The 17,022-nt window shown below is 39.2% G+C and overlaps 1 protein-coding gene across 1 annotated transcript in view; it reads left to right on the forward strand.

Moving 5' to 3' along the window:
* Window positions 1-15,932, forward strand: part of vstm4a (V-set and transmembrane domain containing 4a) — a 94,908-nt gene extending 78,976 nt beyond the window's left edge. The window contains exon 8 of the mRNA XM_039773947.1: window positions 14,679-15,932. Coding sequence (XP_039629881.1) covers window positions 14,679-14,804 — 126 coding nt within the window. The 3' untranslated portion in view covers window positions 14,805-15,932. The remainder of the gene's footprint in view (window positions 1-14,678) is intronic.
* The last annotated feature ends 1,090 nt before the right edge of the window (window positions 15,933-17,022 follow it).

Raw genomic sequence — 17,022 nt, forward strand, 5'->3', positions numbered from 1 at the left:
TATGGGTAGTGACCAAAAGAATGAGATCACGAATACAAGCGGCTGAAATGAGTTTCCTCCACAGGGAGTCTGGGCTTTCCCTTAAAGATAGGGTGAGAAGCTTAGGGACTATGTCTCCCAGTTGGCCTGGGAACGCCTCAGGATTCCCCTGGATGAGCTAGAAGAAGTGGCCGGGGATAGGAAAGTCTGGGCATCTCTGCTCAAGCTGCTGCTCCCGCGACCCGACCTCGGATAAGCGGGAGAGGATGGATGGATGGATGGATGTATGGAATGTAACTGGTAAGGTTAGTTACTGCTAAATAACACCCAGTGGTATTTTGTTTCTTCTTACCTCTTAAAATGTAATCAACAGAACATATGACTTTATTTAAAACATCTGCAAAAAATTTTGAGTACCCCTTTGTGTTGTTTGGAGCATAGTGTATTTATAAGGTTAGTAAGGTGGGTTTGGATGATGAATATATAACATACAGTACATATGAGATAGCTTAAACTAGTTATAGAACATTTAGTTTATACAAGCAACAGGCTTGGGACAACAACATGGGTCCTGGTAAATGTTGTAATGAGCCCAGCTGTCAGGAATTGTGGACTTCTCTGTTAATCATTCCTAAATAAAACAAGATCTTGGAGATACGTAAAGGTAAATCACAGGGGTCATCACTGTTTTTCACTTTAGCATATTGCTGTTTTTAGCATCTTCTTGTGTTTCTCGTTAAAGGAGCAGATTTCTCTTGCCATTTTTTCTCATTTGGTGCTATTTATTTTTTCAATTTGTTTATGAATCCTATGCAAACTACACAATGTTTGTAAGTTGCACATTAATAGTTAATAGTTATAGAATGGCACCTAAAACTCCTGAAGGGCTAGACAATGATATTCCAATGCTTTCAAAACGTTCGGTCACAATGAATGAAATAATTTTCATAGCAACGGCTAGGTACTATTCCAGAGGGCTTTTAAATTGGAGCTGAAAGAAATTTAGGTGCCCTAGAGAAGCCATTTCATCCACATTTTTGTCTTATTAAAAACAAAACAGCTCAGCGTTGTACTCAGTTTTCCTTAAATGCGCATATACATTTATGGCATGCTGTGAATAATTGACTGTATTTATGCTTCGATGGTTGGATTTCCCAAATGAATAAACTTTCTAAATAATAACATTGACAGTTTCACACCATATGAATTTGTACATAAATGTATTGCATATTCAAAGAATACATTTACGTGTATGGGTAAGGTACATTTCTATTGTTTTTGAATGAAATCAAATTTGAGAAAATTGGAAAACAGATTATATTCTGTATAAGAAGCTTGTTCCTATGTGTGTGTGTGTTCTTTTGTGTATCTTTTGAACTAAAATTCTACACTTCATGTATGTACTGTAGAGTTCAGCATTGCCATCGCAGGCCTGTATGTTCAAATCTCAGGCCTGTCTCTGTTGCATTTTATGAAAGCTCAATGAATTGGCAATTCTTTTAATTGACTCTAGCATAAGAGTGCCAGGGTGCGAAGAGGGCCGTGTAGTGGGCTCACGCTCTGCCTTGGGTTGTTTCTTGCCTTACATTCAGTGTTACCAGTATAGGATCTGGCTCCCTAAATTGGACTAATCAGGTTTGTGAATATTTTGTCATACTAACGGGTTTTTGGAACACTTAAATAAAGTAAATCTATATAGGGATGGATATTTGAGGAGTAAACCACAAGACAATGATTATATTTTTATTTTATGTACATTAAATAACCATCAACAACAAATCAAATCAAATTAATAATATATTGAACAATTATTATAAAAGGAAAATTGAATAAATCGGACTCTGCAGCTGTATGAATAAAAGGTAAAGTACCACTTCCGGTTAACGGAAATAGCTCAAACATTGACAGAAATCTACATTTTGTACCTAATACTTGGCTGACATAAGTGAAAGCATACTCAAGTTATCATGTTTACGTACACACACAGATAGACACACAGACATAATTCCAAAAATGGTATTTTCGGACTCAGGGAAGTCTAAAATGTTGAGATTCATCAAAATCTCAAAATGGAATTTTTGGGAGATTCCGATATTTTCCCTATACTTTGTATACAAGAAAGTCGGGGAGGTGTAAAATGGCGAGATTCATCAAAATCTTGACATTGAATCTTCAGACGATTACAATACTTTCCCTTTACTTTGTATACGAGAAAGTAAAAACGCTCAGCTCCTTCACTCTATTCTCATAGCTCATGCCTCCTACTCTCAGAATCAGCCTAGTCGCTCTTCTCAGGACTTTGTCTAGTGCTGCTATGTCTCTTTTAATAGCCAAGAGTATGGTTACACAACATAGTGTTGCCAGAAAAGTACCAAATAACAATGCTATTGTAGTTGTTAAGAACAAGCATTTCATATTCTTCACAAAAAAAGCTACATGTGTCAATGCAATGAGACTTTACAGGGGTCTTCGATACCCATTGATTTTTGCTTCAATACAATCGAGCTTCACGGGGTTCTAACACCCCTCCTTACTGCTTCAGTGTGATCAGGATTTCATGGGAACCCTTCCCACCTTACTGATTCTGTGTGAACAGGAAGCTGTGGGTAGTGCACCACACACCAGAGAGGCAAGCAATTGTTTTTTGCAGTTATCTGTTATTTGCCTTTGAACTGTTTTGGTACTGGTACTGAGGTGCAAAAGCTGGTATCAATACTAAAGTCACAATTTTAGTGTTGATCCAACACTAGCCCAGAGACTTAACCGGCACACAGTACTCACCAGAATGTTATATAACTGGAGCTTAACCTCCTTTGACTTGTACCCCACATCTAACACACTGTTAGCTTTCTCAATCACTTCTGTAGTCTATCTTGACGTAGATAGGGGTGAGTTCACTGTGACTCCTATGTCCTTCTCCTAAAGAGCACTTTCAATTTTCAGTCCTCCCAATATGTATTCAGATTTAACATTTTTACTTCCTACATAGAATTCTTTACATTTACTTAATGTTAAATTTCATCTCCCTTAAATCTACCCAAGATGGTACACTGTTTAATTACCTCTGTAACACTTTAGCTGATTCTACATGCTCTGTCCTTCTAGATAATTTGGTATCTTGTGCAAACTTAACCGGCTTGTTATTTTTATTCCTATCCAGATCATTTGTTTTTAAAAAGAGCAGTGGCTCCAGTGCCGATCTTTAATTCTCTTCATAATTTAAAACTTTCCATCATGTCGTCTCTTTATGTATAATCGCTTAAAATACAAAATTTAACTCTTTCAATCCTTCCTAGTGGAGCACATCATGTGGCTCTGGAATCGTTCTCATTTGTCTCAGGAATTTCACTTGTTACTTTCCTGTTCATTTTATAACACAGAGATCAAACTGCACACACCACTCTTGACGAGGCGTCACATAACCTGCCTTCACTTGTATTTGACACAGCATGTTTTGTCTCTGAGTAATCGGGTTAGCACAGGTAGATTTCTTCGCAAGTAACCAGGTTATGTGGCCATGTAAGCCCTTAACTGGGTTAGAGTTAAGCATTTTGTAGTCTGTGCATGTCTGTTGCACTCTGTTAGACTGCGCATGTCTTTGCTTCATACACACATCCAGCAGCCATGGGTAAAAGATGGTGGATGCGTCCACAAAATATATTTCCTGAGGCAAATGCTTAGGACTAATCCCTTTTCCTGGCCATCTCAATATTTCAGAAATGGCTACATTTATATTGATGAGCTGAATGTACAGCACTAAGCTTAGCAGCATAATGTCAGCAGACACAGACTCCATACTTGTTTCCAGATTTATGGCAGCCATTACTGAAGTTTAATCTTGTTTTAGCATATATTTTTAACACTGGAGCGTTTTACCAAAGGAGAACTCCATAAGTGGACTCTCACATGCAGCGGTGGCACCACCATTAAAACAAATTAGGTAATTGCCTAGGGAGCAGACCATGCGGGGGGACCAGCCAAACAGTTTGTTGGCTCACTAATAAGCTTGGCCTAGGATACAAAATAACCTAACACTGGCACTGCTCGCATGTAAGGGGAAGTTTTAAGAAACCCTTAACCGGGTCACTTACTCTATCTCAGTTTTGTGTGCACATGTAAACGCCCTTAGTGACTCATATATATTGTGGTCCAGATCTAATTATGCAATTTTCATTCTGCTATAACTTATTAAGTTTATTACATAGAAAATCACCTGAAAAATCCCGGACCATCGAGAAGTGTGCAAACTGATGACATGAAGAATCGTCTTTGCGCCAAACTGGAATCATTGCCGCATAAATCAGAGTCATCTAGACGATCTGGATCTGCATAATTAGATCTGGACCACCCTGTACAATACAATACAATTTATTTTTGTATAGCCCAAAATCACACAAGAATTGCCGCAATGGGCTTTAACAGGCCCTGCCTTTTGACAGCCCCCCAGCCTTGACTCTCTCAGAAGACAAGGAAAATAAATAAAAATGGAAGAAACCTTAGGAAAGGCAGTTCAAACAGAGACCCCTTTCCTGGTAGGCTGGGCGTGCAGTGGGTGTCAAACAAAGGGGGGTAAATACAACACAATACACAGAACAGAACACAAGTAATCCTCAATACAATATAATAGTGTAGTAGAAATATTACAAGTACAAAGCAGACTCAACTGTATACGATATCACATAATATGATTTGGATTTGTTTAGAGTCCTGGAGACCTCGGCCCAGTGGCGTAGCGTAGTGGGGGCAGCAGGGGCGGCCCACCCCGGGTGGCAATTTTAGGGGGCGGCAAATTATTACTGTATATTTTAGTCATTTAAATTGAAATACCTAAATAAGGGGGCGACTAAATTTTCCTCCGCCCCGGGCGGCTGACACTCACGCTACGCCACTGCCTCGGCCATCAAGTTGTTTCCCCCTGTTGGGCATTTCACAGTTGAGTCAGTGCTGGGCCAGCCAATCCAATGAAAGAACTGACTTTACTTTAGGCAGGCAAAACAACTTGGCAGGTGGGCAGTGGCACCAAGTGCCACATTTGAGTACTGAGAAGAGAAACATAACACAAAGTAGGTGAGGGTTAGTAACAAAACTGCCATATGTGATGGAAGATTTAGTTTCATATGTTCAGCTGGATGCCAAGGACACAAAAAGATTATGCTTCAATTTTAATCATATCATTTTTAATTTATCCCTGATTGAAGTAAAGCTCAGGACTTTGCACCTCATGAGGGGAGTCCATTTATTTACTTTTTTAAAGTAGGTTATGGGGGTTTCTTAATTTTATTGACAGTTATAACTCTGTTGCGAGGTGGGGAAGGCACTCTACAAGAAAAGCATACAGATTGGCAGTTCACTATACGGGAACCAGCATCATTTTATAAAGAAGCTCACTTAACCACATTTCCCTTCCTCTCATTGTCTACCATGGCAAAAATAGTGCAGTTACAGTGGAAAACTGCCAACCTGCCAGCAATTATGTAAATTACAGTACATTTTTAAGCTATACATCACATTAACATCAGGGTGTCTGTAAATATGAAATGAAGAACAATTAAATGTACTTAAATATGAAAACTCCAACTTTTAACTTTTTTCAACCCTAATAACTTAACCAACAGCCCATACCTGACATGCCTGAGCCAACCAATCAACAGCCTGCCTTGGGTTTACAGGCCAGCCCCCACCCTAGGCCACACCCACTCATCATAATGGTGTCTTTATTTATTTGGGCTCTATGTGCTGTTAAGTCATCAATGACCCAAATTTTAGTTACATGTTGTAGACAAAGCCAAACAGTTCACTGTACGTTATTTTTATAATATGAGAAAATGTTGACTTTGTTAATACAAGAAAACACAGTTTTAAACTATTCAGCATGACAAAGTGTAGCTGCCTCTTTTAGATTTGTTAAGGCGAATAATGCTATGATGAACTTATGTGCTTTGCGCACAAACATATTCACTATGCAAAACAATTGAGAACTAATTAAAAATAAATGTAATTATTACATTAAAGAAATTAAAGATATTCAGTTTATTAATCATGCTGCTATATTTAATCATTGCATAATACTTGGTAAAGTCTTTACATTTGAAAATCTCCAGTGTTTTTCTTCATATTTTCAATTGAATTATTTCAAGGAAGAAATATGCATGGGGGAAATTATGCTGAACGTTTTATAGTGCCCTATTGCTTGGAGAAGTTATTGCAGCACCTTTTCCATTTATGAAAGTACTAATTTTATTTTGTTTTATTGCTTTCTGAAACACAATTATTTATTTAGCGTGTTTTGTCTTTATTAAATTATGTTTACTATAGGGGTATCATAAAAATGTATAAAAACAAAACATCTCCCTAGCCTGCTCCATGACCCATCCTGAAAAACACAGAGTTATTTTTCAAATCCAGGCATAATACAATAACCTAAAAAATACCATAAGTAGATAATGCACCCTAGAAACATTGTAATATTGAACTAATAAAATCAAAAATCGGGCCGGTAATATTTTCTCAGCACAAGTTCTTAAATTTGCATGAGGTGGGGGCTTTGAGATTAGTCAGGGATAAGCAATATGTTTATTTCTAAGTGGAGGCATCGTCGGGGCACAAACATATAAAAATATGAAATCAAGGCAAAGTAAGAAGTGGCAGAAAGCTTTCCACTCAGACTCAGCGGTGTACAGTATTTTTAAAAAAATAATAAGTAGCCAGTGCATGCCAGAAAAGCAGTTAACTAAACAAAAAATTGGGCAGCATGGTGGCACAGTGGTTAGTACTTCATCCCTCGACTTCCATCCATCCATTTTCCAACCCGCTATATCCTAAGTACAAGGTCATGGGGGTCTGCTGGAGCCAATCCCAGCCAACACAGGGCGCAAGGCAGGAAACAAACCCCAGGCAGGGTGCCAGCCCACCATAGGGCATGCACACACACACACACACCAAGCACACACTAGGTACAATTTAGAATCGCCAATGCACCTAACCTACATGTCTTTGGACTGTGGGAGGTAACCGGAGTAACCGGTGGAAACCCATGCTGACACGGGGAGAACATGCAAACTCCATGCAGGGAAGACCCGGGAAGTGAACCCAGGTCTCCTTACTGTGAGGCAGCAGCGCTACCCACTGCGCCACCGTGCCGCCCGGCCCTCGACTTACTGCATTGAAATCTTAGTTTGAACATTTCCAAAGTCCATGTGGCTTTCCTCCGGTTCCCTCTCCGATCCCAATGACTTTAATTATTTTCACTTGAAAGGTACAGTATGATTATGTAAGCCCACAGTGTCACTTGCCAATAGTTAAATAGATACCTCCACAATGGGATCTTTCTATTGACATGAACATGACTGGAAAATGTATAAGTGACTAAAACACTCACCGTGTTTCTAAGTAGCCCCTTTGACCTCTGCTGCTCCAGTTCTTTAGGTAGATAAAAGGTTGTCATCTCAGTCTCTGTTATTTTCTTTTGTGTTGAAAGGTCCATCTATCTATTCATCAGCTATTAAACCTGCTTAACCCATCTTCGCAGCATCATTTGCAAAGCAGCAATCGGCACTGGATGGGCTGCCAGACCACAGAAGGATTCATTCACACCTATAGGATCAAATTTACAAAAACATACACATCTTTGAGACACATCAGCAGTAGAGTGTTGTACCATGTTAGCCATAGATTGACACACGAGAAGGTAGGGTGAAAAGACACTTTGTATTGGCTAACTAAATAGATTACAAATTGCAAGCTTTCGAGGCCCCTTCTTCAGGCAAGGTGTACTCCTACACTGATACAATGTCATTGGCAAGAATACACAGAGGACCCCATGCTGCTGCTTGTTGATTCGAAGGCCCCAGGATCCAAGCCAGCTTCTCTGTGTGATGACTAGAAGAGAGTCGAGGCTCCGAATTATTTTTTTGCTGGTGACACATGGATATTGTGCAAACTCCACACAACTAGTAACTTGAACCCAGGATTAGAGAGGGGTGAGGCAGCAGCAGCAGCCATCGCTGCACTACCCATTAGAAAGTTTCGTCTTGTCCGTTCTGTTTATTCGGGAAAGGCATAATTATATCATAGAATGTCCAACTGGTATACACAAAATGTGGGATCTTTAATGAATAATAGTGTAAAATGTATATTGAAACTCTTCTTTCACTTCTAAATCACCTGGTCAATGACCTACTAACAGCAGAGTGCCTGAGGCTGAAACAGAAACAATTGCACAGTATTGCTGTAGTTGTAAATCCCCTTTGTTTCCTTATTAGAAGGGGCCGTGTCAGACTACTGGTATAAACATGCCGTAGCAAGCCAGTAGTACCCCTTTTATTGGTATTTTCATTAAGAAAAAGTCCACAAAACCCACAAATTGGCTTGTGCTGAGAGCTAGTCTCTCTGCCTTCTCTGGGGTCAAAACATGACCCCCTGGTTTCATTCTGCCATCTTTATGGGCGCTGGGCCTGGATGGGCGGGACTAACACAGACCTTTGTGGGCGGGGCTATGCCTCCTCTCCTGGCAACTGTTCTGAGCTGTGGAGAAAGCTGGAGATAGTGTTAGCAACAGTGCCCCCTCTCACCTTCAGGTGGCATTTGTTGACTTACCAGAGCCATCCTGCCAATCCTGACAGTACAAATTAAAAAAAAAAAAAGGGCGGTAACTCTATAGGCATCTTTCACATATAAAGGTTTGGTTGAATAAAGCTCTTTCTTTACATAAAGCCCTTCCTACCTCTTTTACACCACAACAGTCTAAAGTTCTCTGGGTAATACCCACCATAATTAAAATAATGTCTTGATGGGATGTAGCAGACTTCTTCAAGTCTCCTTGTCTTTCAATCAGATTACATGTTTGATGACCCAAATGTACATGATGGCTTAGGTGGCATCTTCTTTCAGTGCCTGCCCAGCTCTGACTGATTTCTCAGCTTTTCTGATGGTTCATTTACCTGACACTTGTGTGCAAGGCAGAAAATGAGCTACATAACTGGCACTATACTTAAAAAAAAGATGCTTCAAAATATGATTCCCTACAATTCATACTCTGCAAAGAGACACAGGACAGACATTAAAGTGCAAGGAATTGCAGAACATGTTTACTTCCCAACATGCTTTGTCGACAACAAAAAAACTGAAATTCACTGGCATGCCTTGTGATTCTTTGGAAAGTGGTTAAGCCGACAAGCAGGAAACATATGTGGATTTCCAAACACTTAGACCACATCACAAGCTGGGATCTCTGCTTTCCATTTGTATTTGTCTTCTCTTAATTCTTCAGTCTGCAGGATTTGTCTCAGTCACGCTTCTGGAAAGGTGTTCGGCTCAGCACGGGTAGCACTCTAAATTTTAAAAGGGCTCTTCAGAAGTTTAAGAGTAACGCTTGGCCTCTTTAAATTTTGTGCAAAAATAAATGTTTAATAATAATAATAATAATAATAATACATTTTATTTAATAGGTGCCTTTCTTAGCACTCAAGGTATATTTACAATACAATTAAACAACATTAGTAAAATAAAAACAAGAAAATGGGTGGCATGGTGGCGCAGTGGGTAGTGCTGCTGCCTTGTAGTTAGGAGACCCGGGTTCACTTCCCGGGTCCTCCCTGCATGGAGTTTGCATGTTCTCCCCATGTCTGCGTGGGTTTCCTCCCACAGTCCAAAGACATGTAGCTTAGGTGCATTGGTGATTCTAAATTGTCTCTAGTGTGTGTTTGGTGTCTGGGCCCTGCCCTGTGCCCTGTAATTGGGATATAGCGGGTTGGATAATGGATGAAAAACAAGAAAATGTTAAATCAAAAGCAATATTTATCGCAGATGGACAAAAAGGAGGAACAGAGAGCAGTGATTTCACTGAAGAAATTGCAAATTTGGAAGATAATTGTCTGAAGCAAACCATGAACACATGCGTCTGTTCGTTCAGAATTTTTGTTTCACATTATAAAGTGGTTGATTTTGTGTATACTGATTTTTAAAAAACCACAGTTAAGCATATTTGACACCCAGAATTGGTGGCATGAATGTTTAGTTGCCTCATAACTCCAGAGTGAGTATTTGGCTGCTCATCAGGGCTGCGTTCTCCTCATTTTATGTAGTCTTTCCTCAGACACTCCTGTTGCCCCAAAACCAATGGACATTAATGGTTAAAACTATCTGGGTACATACACTTATACACATAGGTTTATGGCCAAAAGTACGTGGACATCTCTCCATATTATTGAGTTCTAGCATTTTAGCCTCCTCCATTGTTAACAAGTGGATATAATCAGGAAGAAACATGCAATCTCCATTGACAAACATTGGCAATAGAATGTCGTACTGAAGAGCTCAGTGACTTTAATCATGGCATTGTCATAGCATGCCACCTTGGCCACAAGTCAGTAGTGTATGTGAAATTTCTCTTCTTCTTGATCTGCTCTGGTCAGCTGTAAGTGCTATCATTGTGACGTGGAAGCTTGTTGGAGCATCGACAGCTCATCCATTGAACTTAATTCCTTTTTACAGCCTACAGTTTGAACACTATGAAAGTCTCATCTCATGATCATCACATAGAAACACATGCAGACTGTGAAATGAGAAAGCATGGCAGTTTATTGTATTTGATGAAGCAGAAGCAGCACCAGAGCGGCTCTTTCAAAGTAGTGACCCATGACCTCAAGTGTGACCACTCCAGCAGATCTTCTCAGTATTCAACCTCTCCATCCATTTCCTGAACTCCCATATTTCAATGTTAGGGTCAATGGGAGCTGCAGACCATCATGGATGCACTAGGCACAAGTTAAGAAACAAACTAGGAGGGACCATCAGTCTATCACAGGGTCAAATCACTGGCATCCTCTACTATCTGAGTTCAATTACATATACAATACAATTTATTTTGTATAGCCCAAAATCACACAAGAAGTGCCACAATGGGCTTTAACAGGCCTTGCCTCTTGACAGCTCCGAACCTTGACTCTCAAAGAAGACAAGGAAAAACTCCCAAAAAAAACTAGTAGGTAAAAAATGGAAGAAACCTTGGGAAAGGCAGTTCAAAGAGAGACCCCTTTCCAGGTAGGCTGGGTATGGAGTGGATGTCAGAAAAAGGGGGTAAATATAATGCAATACAAAGAACACAACACAAGTAATCCTCAATACAATGCAACAGTGCAATAGAAATATAACAAGTACAGAGCAGAATTCAACAGTAGATGATATCACATAATATGGCTTCATCAAATACCAAACTCTACTAATCAATGACGGTTTCAACCTCACAATGCACTTCATGGAGCAAACACAATTATAATGTAGCATCATCATTACAACAAAAAGTGAAACAGCAGTTCCTGAAGATACAAGAATGAAGTAATGGCAAAAACAAGGAGGAGCATGGGAAATGAGAACAAAAACGAGCAGGGCTTACTCACACGCCAAGCGAATTAAGACTAAGTGACTAATCTAAGCTTTAGTGTATGAGAGGAGAACGGGAGTCCCACATAGTCATGGAGGGAATCTGCAAACATCTAATTATTGTGGCACATATCTGTAGCCCCCGCCAAATATTTCATCATCTAAATGAAGTTTTTGTAATCTGTAATTCGACCAAAAACACACATACACACGTTTCTCTGTATCCTTAGAGCTGTTTTTTTTTTTTGTTTTATGGTCACTAGGGTCTTGCTTTTCTAGATCACCTTCCTCACCGGTTCATATATATGGGATGTATTTTGATTTCATTGGTTAGAAATGAACTTTGATTAAAGTCTGGGCACTCTTGTCAAAGAAATGCATCATGAAAACCACACGCATGTCCCGTGACACAAAATGTTTGGCATTATTGTTCTGCCCGAAATGGAGACCCATATTTAGAGGCTACATACTGCACTGTACTATGATCACCTACACCACGAGCTGTCTTGCTGTTGCACTCTGTGAGGCACTGTAAATATCTGGATTGGCTTACACAAATGCACACCGTTGAAGGATGTGTCCAGAGTTCATCCACTCAGATTGACCAGTGTCTGGCACATCAGGTCATGTTGAATTATGGAGCATGTGGACTGTAGAAGAGATGAGAATATGCATCTTGTAAGGAGCAAGGCCTGGTGACAGCAGTTAATACACATTATATCCTCCATAATGCCAAAGTAGCAGCTTCATCCTAGTCCACGTCAGGAGGATCTACTGTACAGTAGTGGTCAAACAAGCATCAAAAGGATTTGAAATGGCCACCGAATATTACAGGAGGCCCTTCACCATGTGCTTCTTGGTAGTAAGAATACTTCAGTGCTATGTGGAGGTCGCTGGAAAGAATGGAAAGACTAACAGATGGTTATCATTTAGACATTGCATGAGCTGTCTGGAAACAATTTGCTCAAGAATTTAGACATTAATGGTAAATTTGAGGTAGGATAAAATTTAAACAAAGCCTGATGTTAAGAACGATTTTCTTGTATGGAAGAGGGCAGCAGTGACTTGGGCAGTGGGCCATACGATCTGTAAAACTGCTAGTGCTTTTCTCATTGTATTCAACTGCTAGCTGTGCTACCTGCCTAAGTTGGGTTGAAATCTAAGAACTTGTAGACCTCACTGTTAACGCTTGCAGCGCACCATGCAATGCTTACATCTCTGTTATATGCCATTTGGTATGGGATTTCTTAAAAGCAGTGTTAATGTTAATGGCATCTGTTAGAATAACAAATGTAATGTATTTTATTACTAAAAATGTTTGTAATGTGCCATTTTTGGAATAACAGAGATACTCAGACACTTTTCCATGTATTAAGATGGTCTGAATTTACATCAGCCAATAAAGACAGATCCACCAAGCACTTCACAGTACATTCATTCATTCATATCCTCTGTGATATGACAGCAAAGCCCCTGCTTTCTGAGTACACCTACTGCTATGTAAGCCTCCACTCATGGGATCTGAGTGTGCTAATTGCAGGACCAGTTCACGCATAAGGGTCCAGTTTAGAGTCATTAGTTAACTTACCATACGTGGCTTAGGTGTGGGGGTGGAAAATGGGATATTCAAAGAAGGAGGTGTGTGGTGATATGACTCAGAAACGCATGGCTCATGATGTTGAAAGCAACTAGAGCAACAGCTGGGGAGAAAAGAAAACATGCAAACATGGGTTTAACTAACTCATTTAAAATACATGTTTGATTATTTCAGTAAACTCTTCTAGAAAGGGGTTAATGAAGGAATGTAGCAGCAATACCACTATAGGCTGACACTGCGTACCTATACGAGTGCTTTTATTAGAAAGAAAAGAATGATGGCATGCTTTTAACAACAAATAAACACATGCAGTACACTTTTATTTGATTAAGGATTAATACGTATTTATTATTTTGAAAAATGGATTGAAATTAACCCATAACTCTTGTAAGTGTTTTTAAGGCTTAGTCAACTCCAGAAACACCCTCTTTTAAAAAATTGTAACTTACATAAAATTTACTCTTTATTTTAAAAATTTCTCAACAGAAATTTATATCTAGCCTACCTAATCTTTGTGGCTTTGAGGCTAGGGATCTGCGCCGGCAATCAGAAGGTTGAATTACCTAAATACCAGAAGCGATTCTGCTTCATTGGACCCTTGAGCAAGGCCTTTAATCTTAAAGTGCTCTGTCCTGGGTACGGCATTAACCTGCATCCACCCCTGCAAGCAGGGCCTCCAACTTACAGAGAAAACTTAGGGATTGGTGGCAGGATTGGCACTCCGGCCACTGTAAAAAACCTCACTCACACTGTTCCACTCCATTTGAACTAGTGTGGTTCTGAGGTTGTCACCCATTGTACTGCTGCACTAGGCTCCTAATATGGGATCCTGAGGTGGTTTGCAGTGTGGTGGCTGCGGCAACACGCTGTATCAGTGCATGCTCCCGACGTCTATGTAATCTTTCAAATGTAAAAGCAGGCCTGTTAAACCCTTTCGGGTCTGTCTCAGCTCAGTCATCTGTAACTCTTGAAGCTGCACTAAGATGACGCTCTTGGTCCACGTGGTTATGTGGTGTCGACAGAAGCTTTAGATAGAGGTCTACATTCCTGGGGACGTGGACAAGGGCGATTAGACTTTATACCTGTGGTTGGGAGGGTAGATGAAGCTCTGAGAAAATTGCTCAAATATTAACAAAACATTAAACATGTTAATTTTTTAGAGTCACAACCATACTGCTAAATATGTACATCATAATACCAATTTAAATATCCTAACATAAAGTTACAATATAACCAAACTTTGAAATTACAACAAAGTACAGAAGGACCGTTAGCAATATTGAAATGAGAGAAAATGTGTTTAATTTAGTTTGTGGCAAAATAAACACTTTCTTATTTTTAAGCAAGTTAGGAAATGTACACATGGCATAACATTTGGGGTGTTCTGGGATTGGGGTATCTGTTTTAGAACACTTGCAATTTAGGTGGATTGACGATGATAAATTGAGTATGTGTGCGTGCGTGCGTGCATGTGAGTTCACTCTTTGATGGGCTAACATCCGGTCCAGGGATTGTTCCTGCCTTGAGCCTATTTCTTGCTGCGATAGGCTCCATCTCCATCTAGGTGTTTTTAGGAAGTAGCCCTGAGGTTGTAGCCTTTGCAGTGCAGGATATGGCATTTTTTAACAGGTTGCTGCCCCCAGACGTTTATTCTCATCTGAGAATCGGTCTGGCCCCGCAAGACTGCTCTATAACTGCCTCTATTTGTGTGTTTATTTTACAGCCTAGAATTGCTGAAGAAAGCCTGACATATGCAGAACTGGAGCTCGTGAAGCCACAACCAGAGACCAAAGCAGCTTGCACAGGCACAGTGTACGCACAGATCCTGTTTGAAGAGAGGCAGCTTTGAACAATGATATACTGAGTTTCTATTTAAACTATGTTTTCTTTATTTATAAAATATATTTTAGTATTTTTTTACATTGATTATAGATTTGACAGCTTTTTCTTTAAATTTTTTTCTCCGGTTGGAAAGCAAATTTTCAAAGTTCGCTCACTCCATTGTTTTTGGTTATTAGTACGTTATTTTATAATATAAACAGGACCAGAGACACCGACTCTGTCTGCTAAAACATCATTCATTTTTGAGGATTTTGAAATCATCATTCCTTCATTATTGAACCCTGCTCATGGGTAGTGGGACCAGGACCCTCTCCAGACAGATCAGACGCAGGACATGGAGTGGTCGTGAACAAAGTGCCAATCCAGCACAGGGTCCACTCATGCCACATGGACATCATATAAATGATCAAATTGATCTGCTCGTCTTTGGAACATTGCAGGACAAAAAAAAAAAAAAATAGAGTGAGTGCATGGAGAAAAAGCCATGGAGTGAACAGAGCAAATTCACAAAGGATTTCAAAACTGCAGATTTTTATTCCAAATTGAACTACATGGACTGAGTGAAGTTTGGGAATTTGCTCTTCAGTGAGGCAGATAACCAGTCGAAGACTCGTAAATGAAGTTAATCAGTTTAAAAACTTTGAGTAGTGCTTCGGTTTTGTTTGAGGTTCTGACCGGTGACACTAACACAATTCAAGGCCGCTGTAATTTCATTGGTATGTTTTGCTTTGTGACAACAAACCATTTTTATGTTATTAAAACAAACTTTAATGGTTTAACAAACACTACACATACATTAGGTATGTTTATAATAAATGACAAACACATTGGTGTACAGCTTTTTGCCGGGCAAAGGAAATTTAATAGATTTCTAAGTATTATGACAAGATGAAGATGTAAATAAATGAGCAAACTTTTAGGCATGAACTGTTAGGACGTGTAGATAGCTTAATAAACTAAGCCGAACTTTCAGTTAAACCTCATAATGTTAATTGCATGCTTTAGTAATATCAGTGTAAAATACTCATTGTACTTCACTGAGGTCTCAGATAATAAGGTATTCTTGATTGGAAAGACAATCATATTAAGAGGGAAGTTAAAATGAAATTTTAAATAAAGAAAAGCTGCATAACAAGATCAGACCCTCTTCTTGTGAACCTTTACTTTGATGAAACAAAAAGCTCTGTACTTTGTTACAATTTTAACAGCCTCATGAAATATAAGCCTTTGAAGGTTTCCTTTCTGTTAGCATACATAACAGATCTTTAAGAGAATACAAGTGACTTATGAGTTGATAGCACTGAGCTGATAAATATGGACTTACTGTTGTGGGCGATAAAACGGAATTTGTTGAGTTAACCTGATAATCAGCTAGTCAAAGATGCAAGAAAATTAAGGAGGGTGGGTTTATAAGATCAACTCTAGGAAACTTTTTGTCAAACCAAAGGTCACTGAAACTAATTACTGAATCATGAAGGGAATGAAGAAACCTTTACAGTTTTAAAAAATATTGAAAGTGTTTAACACTATAATTACCTGAGCCTATGAAAAAACTCGTAGATTGTCCCACCTTAAATCGCTTCTCACCTCTCCGGCAGCATCTTTTGTCCTTTAAATGTGTTGATAAACAGCAAACAGCAAGCAGTCTTCTATCACATCCCCCACCAGCGCGCAGTTTTCTCAGCTCAAGTCTGTTTAACTGCGTGTCAGTTGCTTGGAGTTGTATAGAGTGAGAAGTCAAGCAAAATCACACCTTTTATAAATACTATATCGTTATTTGAAACACTTGCATTTCATGTGTGTTCCGTGTCTACAACGATCTATGTCAGGGGTGCCCACACTTTTTCGGCTTGTGAGCTACTTTTAAAATGATCAGGTCAAAATAATCTACCTACATTAAAAATGATATATATATAAAATATAAAAATATATAAAAACATTTTTCATGTTTTAGTAATAATTGACAAAATGTAGACATGAAGTTTATAATGTGTGAAGCCTGAAGTCCAAATGTCAAAGAAACACTTTCACAAAAGGTACAAATATAACAGAACAAGTGCGCTTTTATTCAAAAATGTTACTAAAATATGAAAAAAGTTTCTTTTTTAACAATGTGTTTACATAAATTGGGGTGCCCAATGCGTCGATCACGATCGACCGATAGATCGGAAAGGTAGTGCAGGTAATTGCGTTGCATTCAAAAAAGTTAATTTTAAATGTTAGTC

Source organism: Polypterus senegalus, chromosome 1, assembly GCF_016835505.1.
Source record: "Polypterus senegalus isolate Bchr_013 chromosome 1, ASM1683550v1, whole genome shotgun sequence".
In the NCBI taxonomy this organism is placed as follows: domain Eukaryota; kingdom Metazoa; phylum Chordata; class Cladistia; order Polypteriformes; family Polypteridae; genus Polypterus; species Polypterus senegalus.